This window comes from Ips typographus, linkage group LG1, assembly GCF_016097725.1.
Source record: "Ips typographus isolate SLU linkage group LG1, UJ_Ityp_2.0, whole genome shotgun sequence".
In the NCBI taxonomy this organism is placed as follows: domain Eukaryota; kingdom Metazoa; phylum Arthropoda; class Insecta; order Coleoptera; family Curculionidae; genus Ips; species Ips typographus.
Window position 1 is genome coordinate 6290144 of NC_138422.1, and position 26698 is coordinate 6316841.

General features: G+C 33.9%; 3 protein-coding genes and 1 long non-coding RNA gene across 10 annotated transcripts in view; 2 read left to right on the forward strand and 2 right to left on the reverse strand.

Annotated features, from left to right (window-relative positions):
- Positions 1-6227, reverse strand: part of LOC145726273 (uncharacterized) — a 67697-nt gene extending 61470 nt beyond the window's left edge. The window contains exon 1 of the mRNA XM_081975308.1: positions 6112-6227. Coding sequence (XP_081831434.1) covers positions 6112-6131 — 20 coding nt within the window. The 5' untranslated portion in view covers positions 6132-6227. The remainder of the gene's footprint in view (positions 1-6111) is intronic.
- LOC145726250 (uncharacterized) lies at positions 1-22725 on the forward strand. Of its 4 annotated transcripts, none has more exons than XM_081975275.1 (17): positions 1-68; positions 8450-8737; positions 13099-13259; positions 13318-13539; positions 13603-13786; positions 13844-13999; positions 14057-14329; positions 14389-17709; positions 17766-17996; positions 18595-18766; positions 18828-19028; positions 19200-19398; positions 19451-19789; positions 19850-20046; positions 20102-20407; positions 20460-21671; positions 22394-22725. In XM_081975275.1, the coding sequence occupies exons 1-17, from the start codon at positions 66-68 to the stop codon at positions 22684-22686; spliced, it is 7758 nt and encodes a 2585-aa protein (XP_081831401.1). In that variant the 5' UTR covers positions 1-65; the 3' UTR covers positions 22687-22725. The 4 variants fall into 4 exon arrangements, with proteins under 4 accessions (XP_081831401.1, XP_081831392.1, XP_081831415.1 ...); XM_081975266.1 differs by lacking the exon at positions 1-68 and adding an exon at positions 7744-7847; XM_081975289.1 differs by lacking the exon at positions 1-68 and adding an exon at positions 7744-7847 and having other exon boundaries at positions 18870-19028.
- The window catches only part of LOC145726413 (citramalyl-CoA lyase, mitochondrial-like), a 17516-nt gene continuing 13540 nt past the window's right edge, over positions 22723-26698 (reverse strand). For 2 of the 4 annotated variants that reach the window (XM_081975492.1, XM_081975483.1), the window contains exons 3-8: positions 25312-25455; positions 24075-24272; positions 23823-24009; positions 23652-23765; positions 23419-23597; positions 22723-22874 (exon numbers count right to left, since the gene is read on the reverse strand). In XM_081975492.1, coding sequence (XP_081831618.1) covers positions 22782-22874; positions 23419-23597; positions 23652-23765; positions 23823-24009; positions 24075-24272; positions 25312-25455 — 915 coding nt within the window. In that variant the 3' untranslated portion in view covers positions 22723-22781. Of the gene's footprint in view, positions 22875-23418; positions 23598-23651; positions 23766-23822; positions 24010-24074; positions 24273-25311; positions 25456-26449; positions 26626-26698 lie in introns of those variants that run through there. The other 2 variants (XM_081975502.1, XM_081975511.1) reach the window with 2 other exon arrangements.
- LOC145726483 (uncharacterized) overlaps positions 22883-26698 on the forward strand; it is a 19961-nt gene continuing 16145 nt past the window's right edge. The window contains exon 1 of the long non-coding RNA XR_014177605.1: positions 22883-23151. This is a non-coding gene — a long non-coding RNA (uncharacterized LOC145726483). The remainder of the gene's footprint in view (positions 23152-26698) is intronic.

Below are 26698 nucleotides of genomic sequence, written 5' to 3' on the forward strand. Positions count from 1 at the left end.
GTCAAAAATCAAGCAGCTGTGAGGCAAAATTTCCAATTCTGAGAATCTCTACCCATAAGTAACTTATGGTAAGTAATTTCTCCTTCACCAAAACGTCGTGTTTAATAGCGAATTATAAAAATAATAAACTAAATCACTTTCTTCGTATAAAAGTTCAATTAATTAATATAATGATAATAGTGATTCGATTTAAAAAATGACGATTAAAATATTTTTCTGTTACTAAGCCAAACTATCAAAATTGAAAGTAAACAACTAAAAAGTGCTCTAACCTTGATACAGGCTCTAGCACATTATTATTAAACGACCCACATAAATATAGCGTGAATTTTGTTTCCTGCTGGAAAATCGGCACACTTTATGAACTTTCCGCCTACTTGCAACCAAAAAAATCCTCCAGCCTTCCAATTTTTAATTTACATTATAAATCACCAAAAGATATACAATCTTTTGGCTGGAAAACCGGGTTTTGTTGTGCGTCAGCACCATCTGACCAGGTGGCTACTTAAAATAACTGATTGATTTTACGTCTGGAGAAATCATTGGAACTTCACCAGTATCAAATCGGAATTAACTATCCTGAACTAAACAGATTTTGTGAGTGACGTAGTTCATAAATAAGAATCAGCTTTGACATTTCCGATCGTCTATTTGTAGCCACTCGAGTCAGCTGACTGTCTAAAAATAAGTGATTGACAATTTTAAATGGACGCGAGGACATTAATTTTATCGCGTTATTTATTAAATTCGCGTCAGTATTATACAGAGTGGACTACGATGAACTGTATTCTGAAAACTTAAATAAATAAATGTGCGTCAAATAATGGTAGTTGTTGTGCAACATACAACTCTACGAAGTCAAGACTACTTAGTAAGACTTGAGTCAAGATTAGTTAATTAAGTATTAATTTTAAAGTTCTATTTACAAAAAAAATGAAACAAAATCGTAATACACATACTTTATCAATACTTAACAGCCACATTGAAAAAATCTTCATAAATTTGGTAAGTAGCACCGTGGTAGCAGTTATACATACTATATACTCATTTCTTGTTCTTATTCTGCTTTCAACAGGCTTTCATGGTCCACTCCTGGACATAGGCCTCTCCTTCCGTCTTCCATACTTCCTTGTTGTGTGTCTTGTGAATATCATCCAGCCAACATTTCTGCGGTTTGTTCACCTGGACTCGTCTTGGTGTGCGATATGTCCAACCCAGCTCTACTTCATCCGAGCTATTCTTGCTATGACATCCTCGATTTGCGTTCTCCTCCTGATCTCTACGTTCTCAACATGGTCTCTAAGACTTATTCTCAACCTCATTCGTTCAATGGCGCCTTGCGTTATTATATTTGCGGAATTGATGGTAAGAGTGACGGTTTCTTCTTCTTCTTCCACATATTGCAGCAAATTGTAGACCAAAAGTTACTCTTTCCATTCCGTAAGTCGAAACAGGCAGTATACAGAAACTTTTCTTATCGGATTAATTGGGATATTTCATTCCTTAGTATGTGACAGTATTCCTCTATTGATGTCAGCGGTTTGCTTTTCTTTACTCAACTTAATAGTGTCCCAAATAAACATTACCTACATTTTTATATGACGTGATTTGCAAGATGTGTAGCAACATGTTCAATTTCAGTTATAATTTTTGTCATGTTCCTGGTTAGTCCTATTTTCTCTGATTTCATCATGTTCTCTAACATCCTGACTTATGAGAACCGTATCGTCCGCAAAGCAAAAATCCAAATCAAACCACAAGACAGTAAATCACAATTTTGTTTATAAACCTGACAAAGAAGAACTCTCATAGACAGTTCAATTGAACACTTGGTTTTTCGATTATACCACAGACAAACTAACTTATAGGTATTATGTTCCTGAACAATGGTTTCTCACAGGTTTTATCGCCAGTTTAGTTTTGTAAACACTAAACTTAATAGTTACATCAAATGATGAGTTTCAAGTAAGATATCAACACTGATGAAGCGTTTGAAGCGTAGCCGAAATGAAAACGCTCAGGACTATAATGGGAAAAACAAAAATATACCGAATTAGAAACACTGACATTAGGGAACAATGTGGGGTGCATGACATCGTAAGATGGGGGAGACAAAGAAAAAGATATTGGTACGCTCACGTGAGAAGAATGGAAGAAGGAAGACTGCCACGCATCGCACTTGAAGGGAAAGGAAAAGAGCACCCGAAAGACCACCTAAGAGATGGAAGGACAGTTGGCAGTCCACCTCCCAGAAACTGTCCCAGAGGAACCTGCAAAACTAACAAATCGCGAGATCTTAAATATGAATAAGAAGAAGAACTGCATGTGGTAATCTGCCGGTATGTTGTAGGGCCACTTCCTAGAGTCACTTTTATTTTTGTGTAAATAGTGCATTTTTTGTTGTTTTGCCAAAACTTTACATAACATAGGTAGAGGGGCAAACGACACTTCCATTTATGTGATCGTCCCTCTTTGTTTATTGTTCGTTTCACTGGGAGATGTTAGGTTTTTCTATTTGACAGACCAAAATTACTAAATTTGAAGGCTGTCGCAACGTATTAGGCAATTTGACTACTAAGAGACATTTGACAATATCGCAGCAAAATTTTCTCCTATTTGGATTTTTTTGCCCATTGTCGGTTTTTATATTACCGACCATGGGCACACAAATTACAAATCTGTTTAACGACTACAGCATGTGGTAAAACATTTTTAAACCACTTGCACATAACACAAAGCAACACACAGAAAATTGAAAAACTGGAAATTGGAACACTGTAAGGCACATTTTAAGGCATAATAATCTAACTAACTCAAAGTTAATAATGATAAATAACTAATTTTGAAGTTGAAAATAGGGGAGAAAATAGACCTGTCAACAGCTAAATGTCAAATTTTAATAAAATCCATATGTTGGTACAAAAGGTGTAAGTGAATTCGCCAATTAAAAAACCAAGGCAAAAATATAAAAAATTACTTAATGGTTAACTTTTACCCTAAACTTGTTGAAATTAATATTATTATCCTAAAAACTGATTTAATAGACTTATTATTAAGGTTTAATAATTAAATTATTAGGAGTGTCTAAATTAATTTTTCAGTTTGAAATCATCAAACTAAAGTGAAAAACAGAAAATGATATATGACCTAAAATTAAAGCAGTAAATTAGTTATAATTTAAATTTGACATAATACATAAATTATATCTAAAATTTGACGTATAACTAAAAAACAATACACAGGGTGCAAACAAAATTTGTTCTGACACTCTGTTCAAAATATTATAAATGAATTGTTCTGCTGAAGTTTGGTATGCAGCTAGCTACATTTTTACAACACTGTCCTACATGTTTTTCCCATAAATAGCGATAGTTGAACGTTATCCACTCTGTATATTATAAATTCATTACAAAGGTTGACGTATAGGAGCACGTACTGCCCAACGTAATCGGTTCGAAATTGCTCAGCAGACGTCCTCATTGGAATAAAATTCGTTGACCCCGAGTTTATTTGCACTAAAGCAATTTATAATTCGGCATATACATGCCAGAACAGATTTTACAACATGCTCTAGTTTAATTATAATTTTTTTTTGACTTTGTAATGCCACTCGGAAGTGTAAAAATACATTTTTTACAACGTGTTTTCTTCGATTAATCTATAAACACGAACAGACAGGTTAGTGAACTATCGCCAAAAATGCTATTTAGTCTGAAAAAAATATTTAGATTAAAATTTAAATCAAGTTATCTAAAATAGACCGCTGTATTTATACGAACACGGTAGATGAATCAGCTACACGAAATTGACGCTATTTTTTAGTAGGTAATTGAGGAAAAAATCACATTTAACCGTCAATTATGCAATAAATAGGGCTTTGGTTTCTTTTAACACAATTCGATTCAAGAAAACAATTAATTTAATGTAATTATAACACATTCTGCAACTAAAAAAAATTAACTACTACACAGAAAGAAGGCTTTGTCTGTGGCAAATTACTCGTAACCACTAATTTTTTATCACAAAACTACAAAACAACTGTTATAATGAACAAACAAGTGGTAGTTCTAACTTAATTTTGTCCAACCAACCGCTGTGACGATGACAATGTCTTAGTCCTTAATAGATTCGTTTTTTACAAGCAAAATTAAAAAGTTTGCCTAGTTTTCCCTTTTTTTATTTTTGATATTAAAAAAGTGACGTTCGTGTTCTTTTTGTGTCTTTTAGTTAGTATTGGAGGTAAAAAAGCTCATAGAAGATTTGACTTTAGGGGATTATCATTTATATGGTACACTAACATTGAACGTAAAATTCAAAGTTAAAAAATTGCTTTTTCTTCATGAACTCTTTTCTTTCTGTAAGTTTTTAAGGATAATCTGGTTCAAATACTCCTCTAGGGCTGGTAGATAGGCCAGTCGAGTTAGTCGCCCAATTTCAACACCAAACTCTATCGACCCTTGAGTTCTACTTTACAGTTGGCTCTGGTACACTTGCTCCAGCTATTTGTTTCCGTATTTAAGCTCTTTAGCGCCTTTTCAAGACAGTAGTATCCTCCTTGTTTACTTTCAGGGATGTTGTAGAGTATTTTTAGACTCTAGAGCTTTACATATCTTAGTGCCAGAACCAACCTGGTGGCTGATATGCAGTCCATTTATTAACCATAGTTAAAATTTAATCTCCACTTTATGGTCCACCTTTATCGTCTACTCTCTCTGGTGTGTTAATTTCTTAAGCTTAAAGCTTGTTTTATTATTTTTGTCCTCATTGTCCTTGGTTTTGTTTTTCGTCGTTCCTCTTCCGCTTGTTTCTGTTGCTCCTCTTTTTCTCTAGACGTTCCTTCTCCACCTCCTCTATTTTTTGTGCCTCCAACATCTCAAGCAACTCTTTCATTTCAGCCACCGTGTTCTAATCGGTCGATCTAGTATTTACTATTCACGTACGTAGAGTATAATTCTTCACTCTTATCTTATTATCTTTATTCGTTTTGAAGAAATTCCCAAATTTCCCTTTTTTTAATTAGGTTTCAACATTCTATATATTTTTAACGAAGAATTTTTGAAATATGGTTTTTTCAATGTAAATCTAATATTTAAACGGCAATTGCAATAATAAGGCAAATCATAAAATAATATCAGGTAAATACACTGTTAAAACACGTGCTATAATTACTTAAAAATAACTTTAATTTTTTTAGAATTTTTACATACAATTTCAAGTTTCAAATTTTGCCACAACTTTAAGGAATAATACATTGCAGTGAAATAATTTTGCTAATCAACGTATCGCTTCAAAAGTAGAGTGAATAATCAAAATCTAATTTAATTTTTATTGTAAGATTTAGAGAAAGACGGCTCTGAGGTACCTTCCACTTATCTAAAATGCCGTAACTTTTTTTTGACACTCGGTATGTAGTTCAGAAAAGGTCAAGCGTAATTCAGAATAAGGAACTGCAATTCAGAAACCATCAAATAAAATTCAGAACATTCAAAGCCAATTCCATAAAATACATTATCTGTGAATAAAATTACCAAAGCTAAAACTCTAAGGCACTTTAATGAATGTTATGAAAAAAATAACACAATTTAGGATAAAAGTTAAACTAAACTACATTACACTTTACGATTTCTGAATTACAGTTGCCTATTCTGAATCACTCTTGACATTTTCTGGATTACAATTAACTATTCTAAATTATCCTTGATTGTTTCTAAATTACAGTTAAAAAGGGTATAGATTTTAGAACACTTATGTCACCGTGTGACATTGCATTGTTTTGGTTCATCAAAACACTACACAAAATACATGTCACAACTTTACACTGTTTGTACCTAAATATGTTCAAAAGTATATCAAGTGTAATTTAGTTTAATTTTTAACCGAGTTATTAACCTAAATTGTGTTATTTTTTTCATAACATTCATTGTATTATAAAATATATTAATTTGTTAGTGCCTACCATTATTCACAGATAATGTATTTTATACCTTTGAATATTCTGAATTTCATTTGATGGTTTCTGAATCGCAGTTCCTTATTCTGAATTACGCTTTTCTGAACTACATTTGGAAATGGTGTAGAGTAAAAACAAAGTAAATCAAAAAATCTACTTACCTGCCGTAAGTTTCAGTCATGCCACTACAAAGCAAATCTTCCTAAGGGATGAACTAGCAGCAAAACCGAATAAAATAATTTCAAATTTGAGTTAAGCGCGCCTTAAGTTCCTGAACGGTTTTTCCTGGACCGATTTGCCGAACTAACATTTGCGGGGCCGTTGCCTCGCGATTTTATCTTCTATTGGAAAATTGCCAAAAGTCTTATCCTAAATTAAAAAAAAATTGCGTTAACAGAACAGAAGGCTGGTATATTAATTAGTACGGGGGGATCAGCTGAAAGATTTGTGGACGTATTACTTTCGTTGTTAATTTGGGTAACATAATTCTTTTTGACGTGAAGGGGATAAGTACAGTGACGGTGAAAATTAGCCAAAATTCTTAAATAAAGTGTAATCATTTTGTCAACAATGGGTCAGAAATATTTACGTTTATAACATTTTTCATAGCAATTGGCTGTTGAAGAAAAAATATTGTTTTACCTTCAGTCGAAATGTGTAATTGTAGGGAAGAAAAAGTTTTATTATTTAAAAGAAATAACGAATGTATTTAAACATATAAGAACATTCGAACAAAATAGTTATTTACCCAACAAGTGCAGAAAGTGGTACTTTCCCACACAAGACTGCGTTTCCAGCAAACAAGCAGTTAAAGTGCTGGAAAGACGCTTTCCGGATGTATTAGGTACAACTGCACAAAAATGTATAAAAAAATACTAAAATGAAAATCGGTTAGCAAAAACGATTAAAAGTGTATTCTTAATTAAAAAATCAATTATAGGTATATAATTGTGTAATGGGTGGGCAATTAAGAATGCAAGGTACTGTATTTGGAATACTATCTATCGTAGAGGCTTGCAACAAAAAAATTATAACTAATAGGGCCAAGAGAAACACACAACAACGGATTTTTGTTCGACAACTCTAGTAACTGATACCATTTTTCCATTCAGTTTGGTCTCCACAATTTTTGATCTGAAAAGTTTTTCTATAAAATTTTGTCGTTTTTGAGATATTTATCATTAAACATTAAAATTCTTAATATTTGGAAAGCTGTAGCAGGTAAACAGTTGATGTTAAGACAAAACTGACTGACGTTTCTTACCATTTTTAAATTTATATTGTGATCGCATTTTCAAAATTTTCAAAAAATTTAAAAAATTTGAAATATATTTTTTTTAAATACAGTATCTTGCATTCCTAGTTGGCCATCCATTAGTTATTATTACTTAATTTAAATGTATAATTTTGAAAAAAAAAATAAGTGCGGAAAAGTAACTTTACCACACCGAATGAGTACAAACAAAACACCCATAAAACAAATTTACTTTCCCTTTCGATCCTGTAAAAAAAATCTCTCTCAATTATTTTGTATCTATTTTATAAAAAACTAATTTTATGAATAGTTTAGCTTAATTCTTAACTATTACATATTAATCAACCTGTATATGCCATTTGACCATGTGTTAAGCCAAAATCTTAAAATTAACCTACACATCTAAGTGGGTCAATAAAATAAAATGTTATTAACAAAGTATTGGTATCAAAAACAATAACTGCATTAGCACTTTAACTATATCCACGCTTAATAAAGTAAATAGAAACAATTTTTGCACCAGCTGCAATTATTTGTAGGTCAAAAATGTATGTTCAATTACCAAATAGTGTTTAGTGTAGTCGATAGTTTTGTGCTAATGCGATAACATCTATACTGTTTTATTTCTTTAACAGTGCAATGGTATGTATTTTGTTAAAAATTTATCTATTATAAGTTATAAAATTCATTTTTAGAGGTTAGGTTTTATCGGGTATATTGTGCATAGGTGGTTTTTTGAAATATTTTGAAAGTTTTACTCCAAAGATTTAAAAATTTTGCAGAAAACCACTAATGCACGTTTTTCGTGTTAATACGTGAAGTACAAGGGGTATATGTCAAGATTATTTCCTGAAAACACATTTTTCAACGTTTTATTTTATTAACAAGAAAACATCTAATAAAAACTCAAAAATACTAAACTAAACGTGGTAAAAGTAATGATAATATTGAGATCACCCTAGCAAATGACAGATTTTCGTTCAACCATGTTTATTTTTGTTTACATTTCAACTAGCAATCATACCTCAAAATGTTTTAATTTATGAGGTTATTTAAGGAAAACTACATTATATTAATTTATTTATTGTTTTGAAGAGAATAACTTAAATTTTGTTTAAAAATTTTTTTGCTCTATCTGGCTCTCATTGGTAAAACTAGAAAGGTTCTCTGAATTTGATTGATTGCTAGTAGAATAAAGGAAATAATCAATTCAAAATACTTATTAAAAAAATTATTCTTTGCAGAGGTTCTATACGCAACTAGTGGTATGGACCTACGTCGTTCTTCCAGCAATATGCATTTTGCTGTCTCCGACTCTACTTTTGGGCGTGGCAAAGGCTCAACAACAAAGAGCCAAACTGATGGCAAATGCTCTTGCGGCTAAAAGCAAAATGGCGGCCGCTGTAGCAAGAAACAATGCGAAACTTTATCAACACCGTGTCGCCCCTAATCACAATGTTCACAACGTTCACAACTTCTTTCCGTCCGCCTATCCTCAGCAACACAAATTCAGGAGTATCAGAGATGTATCGGTAAGAATTATTTTATGCATTTTGAATTATGTTATTTTTAAATAACGGATAATTAAAAATCGCTTTAGAGTCACTAAGCGCAGCCTGAATATTAGATGAAAAAATGTTTCTTTTTGAAAAAATACAAATCATACAATGAACCCAAAAAAGTATATTAAGGTCCGGTACTTTCACCTCCGGATAAATTTATTCTAAGGATAATTACTATAGAAATGACGGAATCGACCAACAGTAGCGTCTAATTTCACGGTTTCTATAGAAATTATCTTTGGAATAAAATTATTCTGAAGTTAAAGTATTGGCCTTTAATTAGAGTTTATGTCGCACGACTGTTGACTTTTTAGTACGTTTGAGTATGAGTTATACTACGTTTGAGAGTCAGTAATACTACTAGTATACAGTGCGTTTTTTTTAACGCGCAACATAGGATTTTACGTGTTAAATTTTTAAGCCCATGTTAGACCATGTTATTTTGGAACTACAAGTATAAAACTTGACGGGTGGCTGTTTTGTACCCTGAAGCTTAAGTAAGTTTACAAATTCGCCCTAAAAAGTGTTAAAAAGCTTGCAAAAAATCATCTTTTTTCGAAAAGGTTTTATCGTTTCATACTCCCTGTATGCATTGTTGTTCTTTGTTGTTTTTGATACTGGCACGGCAGGTAGCAGGTAAAATTTGGCGTAGAAAGTAAAACAGGGTGATCATTAACTTTATATCAAGGAAGTTAAGAACAAAAGAAGTATTTTTATAAGTGAATTGTTCAAAGTGACCTCCGTTTGAAGCCAAACAGTATTCCAAACAATCATAAAATGCCCTTTTGACGTTCAAAAGATGTCGGGTCGTGATGCAGTCAAAATATGTCACTTTACCTGTTACCTGCCCTGCCAGTATAAAAACAACAAGGAACAACAATGCATACAGGAAGTATGGAACGATAAAATCTTTTCGAAAAAAAATGATTTTTTTCCAGTTTTTAATCACTTTTTAGACCAAATTGCTGGATTGCAGACACAACCGTCAAGTTATAGACTTGCAGTTCCAAAATAAAATGGTCTAACATGGACTTAAAAATTTAACACGTAAAATCCTATGTTGCGCGTTAAAAAAAACGCACTGTATGTGTAAAGTATAAGTTAAAAGATTTAAATAGTGTAAATCAATTATCAAACCGTTATACAGGATGTTCCACGATAAATGCTCAATATTTTCAGGGATATTACATCAAAAAAAATAACCCAAACTTGCTATATAAAGTATGGTTCAAAGTCGTTTCGTTACGGACATTTTTCAGTTTTCTTTCCAAAATAAAATTTTATCGAATACTTAATAAGAGAGGGTTTTTCACTCAAAAACAAAACGCTGCTGTAGCGTCAAAATTCGCAAGAAAGCTCTTTCTTTCTCAATTGAATGAAGAATTCAGGACTGATTTGTATTTTATGAAACCGAATTGGTGTACCATTTTTTTTCCGTAAAAAAAGCTTTCATTGGAAAAATCGAAAAACCCTTTTTTCATTGCAAAACATACCATCCAGATGATAGTTAGCGCCTGGAAAGTTGCATTTAAATTTATCCATAAGTTTTGGAGCTATCAAACAATTAAAATTTTTTTTATTTTAACTTTTTCACCCTGTAGGTCCACAACCAAATGAATTTGGACCGTAATTTATAATATAGCCAACTTGGGTTATTTTCTTATGTAACATACCCTGTATTTAACAGTTTTGACGTAAAATGGTTGGTTTGACAGATAACTTTGCTCTATTAGAACACTGACAAATGTCAAAATTTGGACAATTTATATCCGTTCCCTCAGCATTGACTAAGTTGAGTTTAAGGACAGCTTAGTTAAGTTTAGATTAGACTGTTATTTTGCACCTAATCTGTCACATTCAAACATCAACTTAACTTCTCTCTGCAATTGTAAACTATACTTAAAATTTAACGAAGTTTAACAAACAATATTAATTATTGTATTTTGTTTATTGTTCATTTAGGACGTAGCTTAATCTGTCACTAAACTGACATCTGTCAAAATCAGCTGCATAAAGCTATAAAACCTACTCGTTTAATGTATAATTGAAACATAAATTAATTTTATATGTTACTGGGCATAATTTTGACATCTATTTAAATTGTCATCGAAATAACGAGTGACATGTGTCATACACATCAAACCTGTCAAAGTTAGCACTATAATATAGTCCACATGTGCACCAATTTTTTATATGATAGCACATTGGGTAGTTTGTCCACCAATCACAAACTATAGCCAGTGCTGTGATGTAGGCAAATACAGCACATTTGGACTTACCTTAACAACACCATAACGCTATCAAATTAGTATAAATAATGACTTATCTACAGGGTGGTCTACGAAAAATGCGTCATAGTTCAGGGCTTTCTAATGAGATAATTTAAGACATCTAAATTTAATGATTAAAAGTACATTAAACTTTAATTTGGATTGATATTGGATGGTTGGTACATACAATTAATTAAAAAATAAATAATTTTTGAATTTTCAGTTTTTCCAAAATATCAGAGGCCACATTCGTTTTAACGCTCCATGGAGCGAGCAGAGCTTTTTTGACGTCACGATGACGTAATTTAGCAAAACCATAGTTTCACCAACTGTCAAGTTACGTCATTGTGACGTCAAAAAAGCTCTGCTCGCTCCATGGAGCTTGAAAACGAATGCGGCCAGAGTTATGGTCTGTCACAGTAAAAACTGTCAAAATCAAACTTTACAACAAACGACTCAGTTTTAACAGTAAATAACTCAGTTATTCGACGTTTTAGGTGAAAACACTATACGGGGTGGTCAAAAGATGTAGAATTTTGTATCGATATTCAATGTGTGTTTTTGCCCTAGCAGCCTTACTTTGACCACCCTCCTCCAAAGCAGAAATTCCTAATTTGAGCGAAATTTTGGTGCACTTTTCCAGAAAACGTCCATAACTCGCTTATTTGAAACACCCTGTATAAATACACCGTAAAAAAAAAGAAAGCTAATGAATGGGGCGCTATCACGTGACGTTGAGCGGGCACGGCTAAGTTTCCCCGTTTAGCCGCTAAAGGGCGTCAAAATTGACTCTCGTTTTTTGCAGTTTTTGCTCAATATCTCAGGAACGTTTGAGGTTGGAGGTCTGAAATCAACTTTTACCTTTTATACACTTTTTTGGTACCATGCACTGAACATTGAACAACTGAAAATTGTCAAGAATTTTCAGGAACATTTTTATATAACCATATACCATTTTTTTTTTCAAAATTAATCTCAGCTGCTTAAATACCTTCAGGTTAATAGTACAAAAATGACGTAAAGTGTCATTTGTCAAAATGTCATTTTGCAAGGGTGCCTCTCCCTAAATGGTAAAAATTGACATAATTTCAATCTCCGAAACGGTGGCAGTTAGAGCAAAATGGACGTCAGATTTGTGTTCCCCAGGTTCAAATTAGTTCATCTAGAAAACTTTCCGGTTTATCAAATTGCAAAATATCTCTTGTTAGTGTATACAGAGTGATCAATAAGTATTTGTACATTTTGTTCAATGTTTGAAGATAAGTGTTTTGGATAAATTTCTAATAGCGTATTTTTCCATAAAATGTGGGTTTTCTCAAAAAATAGTTGCAATAATTGAAAACGTCCAAACTTGATATTCTGAAATTTATCATATGGTCAAAAACAATCTAAATAAGTTTTCCTATATTTTAAATTCCGAAAATAATTGTCAGCTTTCCAAATCCACCACTAGGAGGCGTTTCGATACCACTAAAATGAAAAATTTTTAAAAACTGAAAATTTAAATAGAATTTTCTAGCAAAAATGCGGTAAACATAATTTGTCTGTTCTTGACGAACACTTTTCCTATTTAACATTTTTTCTCTCTTCATACATACAGATTATGCTACCAGGTTTAACGATTTCAAGTATGATTCATCATAACCTATAAATAATATTATAATATAATGAATAATACCTACACATATTCAACTGTTTCCGAGATGTTATGTTTGAAAAATTACATTTTCACAATTTGAACTGTAATATACAGGGTGTCCGGACAAGGGTACTGTTTTGTGAGGCGCCTTGTACTGGTTCTCTTGCACTGTATTCTTAATAAACTTTCACCATGATATTATGGTAGGCGTATGTTTAGATTTTTTCATTGTCGGTATAATTTTCAAGATATTGCCACATCTATTCACCTTTTAGAAAACAAACTTGGTATATAAACCATCAGATCAACGCTGATTTACTGACATGTTTAGATCTTTGAGTACATATTCTCCAATTAAAGTAAAGTCTAATAAAAAAAGTATAACTTACTTTCTATGAACATCGTATCTCTTTATCTCCCAGGGATCTCCTTCAAACTGGGATGTATCCAAACAAAGCCATTGGGATCAACAAGATGAATCAATGGGCGTACTGCAAAACATGTGGAACATGAACAGTTTTGGTAATACACAAAACGGCGGTGTTGTGCGCTTAACCAGAAATGAAAATCAACAATTAAACGAGTAAAAACAATTAATTTTTGTCTTCAAAAATAACTAAACTTTTTGTTTAATTGTTTAGCGTTCCATTGGAAGAAACTATCGTTGGCAGCCCTCGTATTTACGAAGACAAACAACTCCAAACAATAGAAAGAAATGCCAATACCGGACCTTTGTTTAGAGGTAGGAATGTATACGACGCAGTTGTAGGTCAGGGAAACCCCTTAAATAATGAGATTGAGAATATCAAGGAAGGGGCCTTTAATAACAATTTCGAATTTGGCAATGAGGGTTTTGATGAAACGTAAGTATTTGCCAGCAATTTTGGGCAACATGGACCAAATACATAATTATTCTTAATGCGTAGGGACTTTACTGGATTTTCTGAAGATGAAGAAGAGTTTGCTAGGCATAAAAACCACAGAAAAAATAAAAATGATCATTCAAACCATTACTATCCACAGTACAACTACTACCAAGGTGACAAATACAAGGGGCACGATTATGACTTTTACAAACGTAGTGATGCAGATGGAGGCGTCATACCTGAGGTTTGTAGTTTACATCAACTGGATTTATTTTAACTTAACACTCACTATGCAATTCAGGACATGATATCTACTGATCCGAATTTGAAGTCGTACTTACCTGCTGAAGAACAAACTGAAGAAAGATCCAAAAATAAACGTAAAGGGCACCATCATCACAGTTATGACTACACCTATTACGGGCGTAACAATAAAAACGAAGAGTTGCTTCCTGAGGTATGTTGTTACTTAATAGACAAGCTCAGTTTGAATATTGACACTTATAATATACAGGAAATCATTGCTGGAGATCCTAACTTGATGTCTCCATTGCTTGCTGATGCGCAAGCTGAAGAAATAAGTTCTAAGAATAAAGGCAAAGGACATCATCACGGACATGTGCATTATGACCGTAGTAGTGCAAATGAGTCGCCTGTACAATACCTTAATATGCCACCTACTGGAGTCCAAACCTCAAACTTTGACCAGAATCAACAAGTTGATCAAACACCAATCATTAGTGAAGATGGAGCAATTTTAGGAACATTTTTAAACCTCCCCGATCAGGTATTATAATTTTATTTACATATTACATTTAGTTATACTAACGTACGGTCTGTTTTCAGGGTATGCCCACACTTGACTACCAAAAAGCCGTAGAAGAAGTGCAAGAGTTCAACAAAAAACTAGTGGAAGCAACTCAACGACTCGCACATCCCGTTGTAACGCCACCCAGCGACATTTTTCACTTTGCACCAGAAGTTCCAACTTTTCCAGAACCCTTCCCACCTTCACTGATGAATGAGAAATCTGCTAGTCCAGACCCTGACCCTCATCATCACCATCTTCGCGGCTTTTCTCACACTCACACCCACACCCACAGTCACGAACTACGTCCTTTATCCCCTCCACCCTACCCCAACGGAGGATTTGGACATAACGAATTTGGACAACATGGATTTGGGCAAGCCTCAGCCAACGCAAACGCTTTCGCCAATTCCGGTTTTAGTGGTCAACATGGCGGATTTGTACCTTCATCAGGTGGGTTTAGTCAAGCTGATGCCTTATCAAAGTCCGGATTTGGAGGCGGATTTGGACAAGCTCAAGCTAACGCTCAAGCTCAAGCATTGTCAAAATCTGGATTTGGAGGAGGTTTTGGAAATTCTCAAGCAAACGCCCAAGCTATAAGTCAATCGGCTAGTAGTGGATTTGGAGGGGCGGCTTCACAAGCAATAGCGCAAGCAAATGCAGCCAGTCATGCAGGACCGCAATTTTTTCAAGTCTTAGGCCCTAGCAATTTTGTTAATGCTCGATCTAAAGAGGGTGCCACAATTCCTCAACCATTGAACAATGAGTTTATGATGCCTCATTTGGAAGAAATTCCAGTTAATGACATGATGCATGAAATGGAAACAGGAAGAATGACCAGACTGGAGCGTTCATCTGTAGATGGAGAAGAAGAAATGGAAGTTCAAGTTGAAAATAAAACACCTTTTAGCACAACATTCCAAAACATACCTTCAATAGCAGAGACTTTGAGTCAGAATGCCAAAATTCAAGATAACCAAAGAATAAGCGAAACTAGGTCTAAGAGGTCTGCAAAACCACAAGACTCTAAATCCGACATTTTCAGTGGCTTAAGTCTAGCCTCAGAAATTGTGCATTCAGCACTAGATTTAAGCTCCAAAATACCAACGAGTAGGAAAGTAGTCGAACATCCCACAGAAAACAATGCCAACATCATGAAATCTGTAGGAGGTATACTAAACTCAGGTCTAGCAGCAGCAAAATCAAACAATGATGACCAAGAATTTGAAACAAACCAAGATGGTGAAGCATTAACACAAGTTACCCCCCTTACAGCTATAGTAAACATGGATTTAAACAATAACGAAGCTCACAAAAGAGTGCACCGATCTCTAACAGACTTAGACAACCAAGACGTATTCCAAGGATTAAACCTAGCATCTGGAATTGTACAATCTTCTGTAGGTCTGGGTTCCGAATTACAGCAATCTCCTCGTCAGGATTCCGATAGTGTTGAAGACAATGATGGAGAAGACTTAACAAAGGAGCTTATTGCTTTGCATTCACATAGAAACGCTAGCACGAAAGCGCATCAATCTGAAGCAGATATTTTAGAGCTTAATCCAGAATTAAACGAAGATGATGACGAGGCTACAATTATCGAGATGGCAACAGATATTTTGAAAACACATGAAGCTAGCAAGCAAATGAAACGATTTCCAAGAGGTCCAGAAATGACTAAAGTAACACAAACAACCGAAAAGCCATTAGAAACCCAAACAGACGCTCCTTGCCAAATTATGTCCAATACTCACTCAGCGGAAGTAAACGGCAGAGACAAAACCCAACGTCTAAACTCTAATATTGTGGGCGCCACCTTAGTCTCCAAACCTGACTCTAAAGAAGTAGTAATTCAGAAAACAAGTAAATCTGTGAAAAAAACTATACCAAACTACGATGATGAAATGATTGAAATGATCAATCCAGATAGCAACCAAAAAGAAGAGCATGCAAGTGCTACTGAAAACCCTTCATTTAATGACTCAAAATCTTCTGTAGTATTGGATCTACACAAACACTTAGACAAAACTGATGCAACTAAACATAATATTTTAAAAGAATCAGGTCAAGTTGTTTCAATGATGAATCCAGATGATATGCATCAAGAAAATACTCCAAATCTTCCTGAATCATCTTTGAAAGAAGATGATATTACTAAACCTTTTACTGAAGATACTTTTGATTTGCACAAAAGAATTGAGGGAATAGATACCACAAAACATATGCCGGAGGAAGGAACTAGCGTCGATGGTTTACCTCATTTAAAAGATACAAAGCAAATGGCCGAAGGGGAGAAATCAAGTCACGAGAGGGTTCAAATGATAAATCCAGATGACTTTCCTCAAGTAAATCAACCTAGTTTTACCGAACCGCCTTCACAGGCAGATCACGTGACTGAATTATTCGCTCAAGGAAGCTTAGATTTGCATAAGCAATTTGAAGAAGCAGATTCAAACAAACACCAGATAGGACAGACTAGCTTTGTTGGAATGCCTCTTTTGAAAAACATGAATCAAATGATGAGACAGGACCAGTCAGAACATGAGATTATTCAAATGATTAATCCAGATGACTTCCCTCAACAGAATCAACCTACTTTTACTGAACCGCCTCTACAGGTAGATCATGTGACTGAATCATTCGCTCAAGGAAGTTTGGATTTGCATAAACAATTTGAAGAAGCAGATTCGAACAAACACCAGATAGGACAGACTAGCTTTGTTGGAATGCCTCTTTTGAAAAACATGAATCAAATGATGAGAAAAGACCAGTCAAATCATGAGATTACTCAAATGATTAATCCAGATGACTTTCCTCAACAAAATCAACCTACTTTTACTGAACCCTCTTCACAAGTAGATCACGTAAGTGAATCACTTGCTCAGGAAAACTTAGATTTGCATAAGCAATTTGAAGAAGCAGACTCAAACAAACACAACCTAGGACAAACTAGTTTTGTTGGGATGCCTCACGCATTAGGAAGCATCAATCAAATGCCCGAAATGCCACGTGGATCTAGCCATGAAATAATTTCTATGACGAATCCTGATGACATTGAGAGAGAACAAAATCTCAAAAACATTGAAGGAGTATCAAAGGAAGATGAAGATATTGAATCTTCTAATCAAGAAAATCCAAATGCGCAATTTGAGAAAACGGATTCAGCCAACTTGAACTCGAATGACGACAGTATTCTTGGAATGCCTCCACTGTCAGGAGACAATCAGTCTGAGGAAAGTAAAGAGCTCCCACCAAAATCTGATAAATCTAGTAAAGAAAGTTCAGAAGAACAATATCATCCTGTTACAACAACAATTATCAACACCTCTACTATTGTTCCTTCAGTGTCAGTTCAAAACGTAAGTGTGCTCTTCACCAGTTACACAGTTCAACTTTTTATCATAATATTTTACAGGTCACCACCTTTACTCCTGATGAAATAGAGGAAATTCAATTTGGAATACCTGATGAGGAAGAAATAAACGAAAGTACAACCTTTAGTAAAGTTGAAGATCATACAAGCAAAGTAGCAGTACCATCAGAAGCAAATACTGAAGCCAGTTTGGCAGTAACCACTACAGGAATAAGTGGGCCATCGACCGAATTACCAATATCAAAAGCAGATGACATTATCAAAGTAAGCAAGGTTAGTAAGGTTAAGGTAGTTAGTTTGTAAATTTAGAAAAAACTTCTTTATACAAAACTTGTAGACTTTTGCACAGGCTAAATTTATGTTTTTTTAATGGATTCCTGCATACATATATCATAGAATTGCTAGATATATATCTGTCTTGACTGAAATGAAATCCTAGAAAATATTTTTTTAAGAGATGTGGATAGGTTGGTGTTAGCCTGTCACAAAGTTTTTCTGCATAACTTTGTTTCTAGCTCATTGATTTATTATGCTTCTCTTTTTCTGACCATCGGGTTTCTATATGGATGATTTTTAAATTTCTATTGTTAAGATAAGTAAAGCAACGCTCAGACAACCGTACATATCCTTCGCTTTTAGTAAAAACTAAAGAAACAGAAAATTTCATTGGCAAAAATGTAATTTACTCGTACAAAACAGATCAAACTTCAATAATATAAAGATGGATAAGATGTACACAATTATTGACAGCTTTTAGTAACAAATCATTTTTTCCCATAAAAATTGAACTGTTTTTCATATCAATGGGCGAGAAACATCTGATTAGTTGTTGCCAATTATCAACGTTGTTGAAATAATATTCAACCCGCAGGAAGAAGCGCAGAATTCAACTAACCCATTCGCCAGCGTTGAAGAAGAAATGAAAACTTTAACTGAGGAACAAAAACAGGAATTTCTCAAACAGGAAGAACAACTGATAGCTGACATTTTGGCGGCAGCTGGAGTAAATTATGACGGTATTCTAAAACCCAACAACTCTCAAAGTAAGTAAAACTATTATCTGTTTCAAGATTGATGCTGAACACTTTCCTTAATGTACCAAAGGTGATCAAACAGTCGCGTCACCTAATTTGCTTGATATCTTAGAAGATAGAAGATCAAATTGGATGAACGAGCATTCAAGTTACTATAGAAACGCTCGCTCTCCGATGGAAGACGGATTGGATTCCATATTGGGAGCTCAAAGAGAACATTTGAGCAATATTCAGAAGGACGCCACTGGTGATGATGATTTATTAATGATCAGTAAGAATTAAGTTTTATGTTACATTTTTTTAATAAAAAGCTTCGTTAAAATAGTGGTTGGGATTTTAATTATCAACAATTTATCATAAAAATTTACAAAAAAGTTAAACAATTGGTAAGTTCTAGCAGAGCTCACAAGGATCCTAACACTTGACTTCATGTTTTTTTTAGGTTTCATCGGGGACAGCATCATCAAAGACCTGGAAAATCGTCGAGATAAAGTTGATAACTTGAAACAAAGACCAAAAAGAGAAATTGTCGGTTTAGGTACTGTGAGTAAACTTATGGCAAACCCCAATACAAAAATCGACGTACCCAAGACGTTTGACAATGTTGGGGCTGTGGTAAGACAGACTTTTGAGAGCCCCAAGTAAGATTCACAAAAGTCCAAAAAGTTACATGCTAAATGGTTTTAATTCCAGAGCTCCAATGTACCACGTACGGAATATGCTGGGGAACACTAAAAACACTATCATGTCAGCAGCGAAAATTCCCCCGAATAACATTATTCTTCCATCCCAATATCAAGTGTCTAAAATTGAAGGCCAGGATGAGCAAGTAGGGGCAATTAACCAGAAAATGTTAATATCCCGCAGCGGAGGAGAAACAGTGGCACCCACATTAAGTGATACACCTACAACTGATGGCGACTCTCTTGGAATCATGGATACATTCCATAAAATTGGTGGAATGGTTAAAGAAAGTATGGACAGTGGAAAAAATGTCGTCTACCATGCTAATGATGCAGCTAGCGATGCTCGGTATGTGATTGCATTTTTCTGATCCTTAAAGTTTTAAAAATAGTTTTTTGGGGTGTTTAGGAACGCGTTCTACACCGCTGGAACTACTGTTCCCCGTCTCATTATACCACCTAATCAACTTATAGCAACTAGATCTGCTTTGCCTGGAATTACCAAACCAGTTATCATTTCTCCAAGGATTGTGGAGATGAAGGAGGATGCTTTAGGATCCCAGCAGCAACATCCTGCTCAGTTTGTTGGTATGGGACAAATTTTAGGTAAAAAGTACTTATGCAAGTAAGTTTGTATTATAGTGTATGCGTATTTCTTTAGATGCAGTAGGAATTACCAAGCCGGAGCATTCAAATGTTGAGTTGCAACAAATAGTCTTATCCCCCTCATCGTTAAGGCACCACCTACTCAAACAAGCAAATCCATTCACTCTGGATGACCCTGTACTAGAACAAACAGAAACCTTAGTGCAAGCGGAAAAATCAACAGGAGCTAAAAATTTAAAGGAGTTTTTCAACAAAATGCATCAAGAAATGAAGGAAATCCTGACAAGCCAACACGAAGACCGTAAACGAATTCGCAACGAGAAGCTTCAGTTCTCTAAGGCTCGACTCCAGAAGAGAAAAGGTTTTTTTTATTATCTTAGCGTCAGTCATCCTGTAACAATTTTATTTTGTAGACTATACTTTGGGAAAGCAGAAATCTGGTTTCAAGAGACTTATACCGGACTACGATGAAATTACCGACCAAAACACTGAACACCTTCCAAAAAAATTTGTACTTTATCGACAGTCAGACATACAAATGAGTAATTCAAATGACGAAACGACCCTACAGCAAGAAAATGGCGGTTTAACTTTAAGGCTGCAAAACCGAAACCACCAGGAGTTTGATGAAATGAATTACCCAACCACTATACTACCGCCTGAAATCCTAAAAGTCTTTACCGATGATCTTCCGAAGGACTTCGTTCTCCATCGACAAGCAGATACCCAAATGCGTCATGCAAATGATAAAAAGATTCTACAACAAAGTGGCGGTGAAGCTTTAGAGTTGCAAAACCAAAACCAACAGAATTTAGATGAAATTAACAGCCCTACCACTATACTACCCCCTGAAGTTTTAAAAGCTTTTACAGATGACCTTCCTAAAGATTTTGTTCTTCATCGACAAGCAGACACCCAAATGCGTAATGCAAATGACAAAATGTCCTTAAAACAACAAAATGACGGTCAAACTTTAGGGTTGCAAAACCAAAACCAACAAAACTTCGATGAAATGAACTACCCTACAACTATACTACCGCCTGAAGTGCTAAAAGCTTTTACAGATGACCTTCCCAAAGACTTTGTTCTTCATCGGCAAGCAGACAGTCAAAACATTGGTTCCAAAAACGCAGAAAATCAAAACGGCGATCAAACTCTGGGGTTGTACCTCGTACCCGAATTGATGAAACCATTCATGGGACAACCAAACGAAGCCACTTTTGAGAACTTCCTAAAGGAAAACGGTGATGAAGTTCCTTCGATGAGGCAAAATGAAGACCATAAACCAAAGAAAACTCTTGTCTACCCAATCACCCCCCTTAATTTGAATATTACAATTCCGCGTTCCGAGAAACCTTCGAACCTTAGTGAATGGTTGCCACATCCGGCTGTTGCGAGGAGAAACCCTGATACTGAATTACGGCCAGCTTCAAGAAAAGAACTGCCAATGTTGGTGCGAAAAAACCATCCACTAGGAGGAATAGAAGATGAACAGTTAGGACAGTTATTAGGAGCCAAAAATCCAGAAATGTTTGAACAAATATTCAACGAAAGTTTGAGAAAGCAAGAAGAGCATAAAGAGGGAAAAACTCTGACAGATGAACTACTGTCTAAATCAGAACCAGGTAAAACCACATTTACATTGTGTCAATTTTAAAAATATTTTTCTAATAATGCCCTTTTTTCCAAAATTCACAAAGTCGGGTTTAAAAACCATTTTAACTAATTTGAATGTGATGAGTGAGTGTCAGGAAAACGAGCGTAAGTAAGATCATTCATGTAAACTAGTACATAAATGATATGACGCACAAATGGATCTGTAATCTTTGTTTACGTCAAAGCTTATATGGCGAAAACAATCACATTGCACGCATTACGCACTACAGCCTTCTATTACTTTTACAGCCCGTTTCTCAGAGGAACGGGTGGTAGATCATCAAAGATTGTGCGTAAAACGTTGTACGTACCTTTGAGTCGGGTTTCAAACTTTGCCAGCGGGCATAATCTTCCACGATCCAATCCAAAACTGTCACAAAATCATAAATTTTTTCCAAATACAATTATTCTAGGAAATTCTACGAATTTCAGTTTTAACTCAGTTTAGTGCCCTTTTCAAAAGTGTACTTTTTTTTCTCAAAATTTGCCAATTTCAAGAAAATCGTCGACAGCCCTTCAATGAGTTTTAACAATTCAAGTTGGCATCGTCATAATTTAGTTAAGTTAATAATTTGAAGATTTGTATTTTTCATAATTTGAGATGTGATGGATACATTTAGTAAATAAGCAATCAAATTTTTTCCATAATATGTGATTAATTCGATAAAATAAAATTGTATGTATATTTCAGATACTGATGGTGAAACTAAAAAACCAACACAAATCAATGACCATACTACCGAACAGGTCCAAGAAGCTGAAAGTCCGGAGGATGCGTCTAAAAAACCTGGCGAAAGAACTAGTATGGTTATGCCGGAATCATACAAGAAACCTTTTATGGGACACTCAAATCCTAAAAAAATATCTGAACTGTTAAATCAATACAATGGAAGCAATTCCAAGAGTGATGAAAGTTTTCCTTACGTAGATCCTATCAAAAATGTAGTTTACTCCAGTGAGGAAAACGATTATGGTGTTATGTAATTATGAGTTTAGATTTTTTAAATAAAAACTTAAAAGTAACTATAATTATTTATTTAAAGAGAAAAAAACAATAACATCACTTAGATTATGAATATTCATGACGTTTTCAATTTAGATAAGTTAACTATATTCTCAGCTTGCCTCATAGTTGGCATATCTATCATACTTCCTCTATAAGTGAATGCACCCTAAAACAAGTTATAAATATGTTAAATAGTTTAAAGCAATACCTGCGGGATGCGTATTTGTAAAAATGAGACAAAAAATTTTTTTTCAATTTTACGGAATTAGGCGTCAGGCAGGATAGATACTGATAATCACTGATTAACTTAATTCATATTTTGTTTACGACGTCTATGAACTTGATTAACGGTTATGAACGCTAAAACAAGTGCAAATAAAAATAGTGAATTCCTTTACAAGTAAAAAAGTGCTTTACTAACAGGGCAGAGGAACTAAATAAGCGTAAGTAACTTTCCACTATTGTTGTAGATTACTAAACTCACTTTACGTTGTCTAAAGCAAAAATACTGCACAACTTTCACGGCTTTAAGAATTGCTTAGTCAGACCAACTTTTAAAATTGTTGTAATAAAAAATAAATAAATGTATAGATCACATATTTGAATCATCCTGAAAACGCGTTAAATAGTGGCAGTACGAAATTGTAAAACTATTTACCTTGATAGAGATAGAAATAGAGATTTTAACAAACAAACTAAATTATTCATACCTTTCCTTTCTGTTGATGTTCCTCAAAATCTTTCAATAACCCAGAAGCCCATTCAATTTGCTTATCATTAGGCAAGAATGATGCTTGAACGACAGGAACCTGACCAGGATGAATGACTTGCTTTCCTGTATAACCCATCCGCATCCCTTGTTCACACTGGGATCGCAGACCATCTAAATCTACAATTTTTAATTTCATTAACCTACAATCTCTGAAGATGACCAATAATTTACCTTTGTATTTAATATATACCATGTCAATTGCCTGTAAATTGAAGGCTTTAGCTACCAAAACTAATTTTTGTCTGGCATATAGTACTTCAACCGAATCTTCAGTTCTTGTAACCCCTTTAATTCCATTATATTTAATCAATTATTTTATCAATAACTTATAACCTAACTTACCAATGTTTGCACAGAAATCGTCACTTCCAAAAACTAAAGCAACTGGTTCAATTTGGCCACTCTGAGCTATACTTTCAGAAGCTTTACATATATCCACTAAATTAATGAAAGCTTTTGCTGACTCTATGTAAGTTATAAGGTTCACTTTGTTGCCATTTTTCACGTACTTGCGAACACGCTCAGAAAACTAAAAAATTATAATAAATCACTTAAGTACAGCACAAAATTACACTACATGTGGATCTAACTTACTAGTTTTATGTGTTCCGCTGATTCAACCTTGGGAACTAAAATAGTGTCAGGTAAATGAGGCTGGTCCAGGCAAGATTTTAGATCATCTTCCCAATACGGGGTGTCAAAACTATTTATTCGTACGCCCAAGTCATATCCCCTATTGAGTTTTGGTTTTCCATCTTTTAAAAATGTGCTAATAGTGTCTCGGGCTTGTTCCTTTAAGTTCATTCTTGTGTTTTTAAGAAAAATACACTCACAGGCAATAATATTTCATATTTTATTTTAGGTCACCAATTTTTCAGTTAAAGCTTTTTGAGTTATTATATTTTCAAGATTTCGAGGCTTCAGCCTATTTGAAACAATTTTTCTAAGATTTAGGACTCTTGTAAACGCCTCTGACAATTCTTAGGTTTTAGATAGTATTTAGAAACATCCTGGACATTATAAACGATTTTTCTAAGGGTTATTAGGACACTAAACTTGTAGAGTTTTTGGGAGATATCTGATGGTCTTTTTACAAGTAGTGCTACATGTCGGTGAAAAAGTATTAATAGATATGTAATAAATTTAAGTAAATTAATAATCACTAACCTTTTCTATTGAATTGAAAATTTTCCTGTGTTTTCTTAAAGGATTTTTTGTTGGATTTTTTGCAAGTCATTTGTTCTTCAAATTATACTTACTTTTGTAATTAAAACTTGGGATTACCGTCATCTGGGAATCAGTAAAGTGGCTTAATTTACGATTGGATTACTTCGAAAATTTTAGTAAAGATCAACATCAGCAGTTTGGAACGATTATACCGCTAATTAATTATTAGACTGAGATATTTACAAATCCTTCTTCACCCATTTTGTAGACACTTTAAGCAGTAATAACATTAAAAAAAAAAAGAATATATTCAAAGCATTTCAGAAATTATTAATCAAGTGTAAAACATAGGTTACGATGCAAATAATTGAATAGATAACAGTTCAAATGTAATCGCCAATTGGCCGAGTAGTAGGCGACCGGACGTGCCTCATGACGTAATAACCGTTTGCGTGTGACGTCATTTTTAGTTTTTATTTTCTTTTTTTTATCAATTAGTACTAATACTAAATAATAAATTTTTATGAATTCTAAATGAATTAAGTATACGCTAATGTTCAAAAAAGTTTCAACCGAAAATAAGTTTGGTGCAAAACTTTTAATATGCCATATTTTTGTGTATGAGTAAGTATATTTTTTAATTTATAAAGGTGATCTTTCTTACTTTCATATTTATTGCCACACCATCCTCACAGTCCAGTGCTATGCAATCTGCATTAATGGTGAATGCTTTGTTAATCTTTTTAATGTCATTTCCTGGTACATACAGCAGAGCTCGTCTAGGAGTCGTATAACTTCTAGCTGAAATCTTTTAATTAGATCAAAAATTGAATGATATAAATACATATTTTTACTAATATTCAGGGTTGTTCTTAGCTCATCAGTGATGATTGTTTTTTTGTTTATTAAGTACTACAAACAGTTTGTTTTGGAGTTACATTACAGAGTGTCAAAGTTTTTTTCAGTTTTATATTTGTGGTTCCTACAGTTTATATTTTTTTATATTTGATTTCAAATTTTTTAAATAATCAATATTCATATTTTCAAATAAACTGAATTTTCTTGGGTCATTTTTAAAACCTTGCCATATCTAAACGAAACTACAGATTCTGATGCGGTTTGGACTATCATTGAGCATAATTTATTGGCTTTCGGTTGATGGAAAAAACTCTGACTTAAATGCACCGCCACTGTACCATACATACATACATTTTTTACTGTAAGCCTCTAGAATGAGAGAAAGTGCTTCACTCTAGAAAGTGCTTCAAACTTGGCTTTAACAGTTATGACCAAAAGAACATTTTCCAAAATTACAAACCAGGCTATATATTGGCAACAGATGGAGCTTGATCTATGATAATATGGGTAATTTTGAATTATTGAGCAAGTCCTGGTGAAGTATGTACATTTAAATCACTCTGTATAAAAGTCCAATCAAAAATCAAAAACAGCTTAAACACAGGATATTTCAATTATGTACTGAACTTGAAACACCAGGGTATATTTAAAAGAAATTGGTCATTCAACAACCGCATTCATAAGAACAAATCGATTATCAATCGAAAAATATGATTTTAAATTCGATGGATAAAATAACGTTCAAGTAATGCCTTTTTGATCAGTGTCAGTGCATTCAAGAGAATATTGTCTAGCAATTGCTAACCGATTTGTTCTTATGAATGCGGCCAATGTTAAAGCAAATGGAGACAGGCGGAAATTACTTGCAGCAATAATTACTAAATACTTAAACATTTCATATGTCAGATGTATAATAAAATCATTATTTATTCTTAATATCTTACCTTTCTGTGCACATTTACATTTTGTAAAATAAAACTAAATTTTTGTATTTTCATTTTCAAGTTCAAGAATCTTAAATTAAGTTTATTCCAATAAGTTATAAATCAAAGATCAAAGTAGGTACCAAAGTTCCTACAGAGAAGGAATTACCTAAACAAAATTATTTTATTTGTAAACAAATATTGAGGTTATGGTTACATTTACATTTCACTTGGCATGAGTCTGAGTTACCCTACTTCATGGTTACTTCA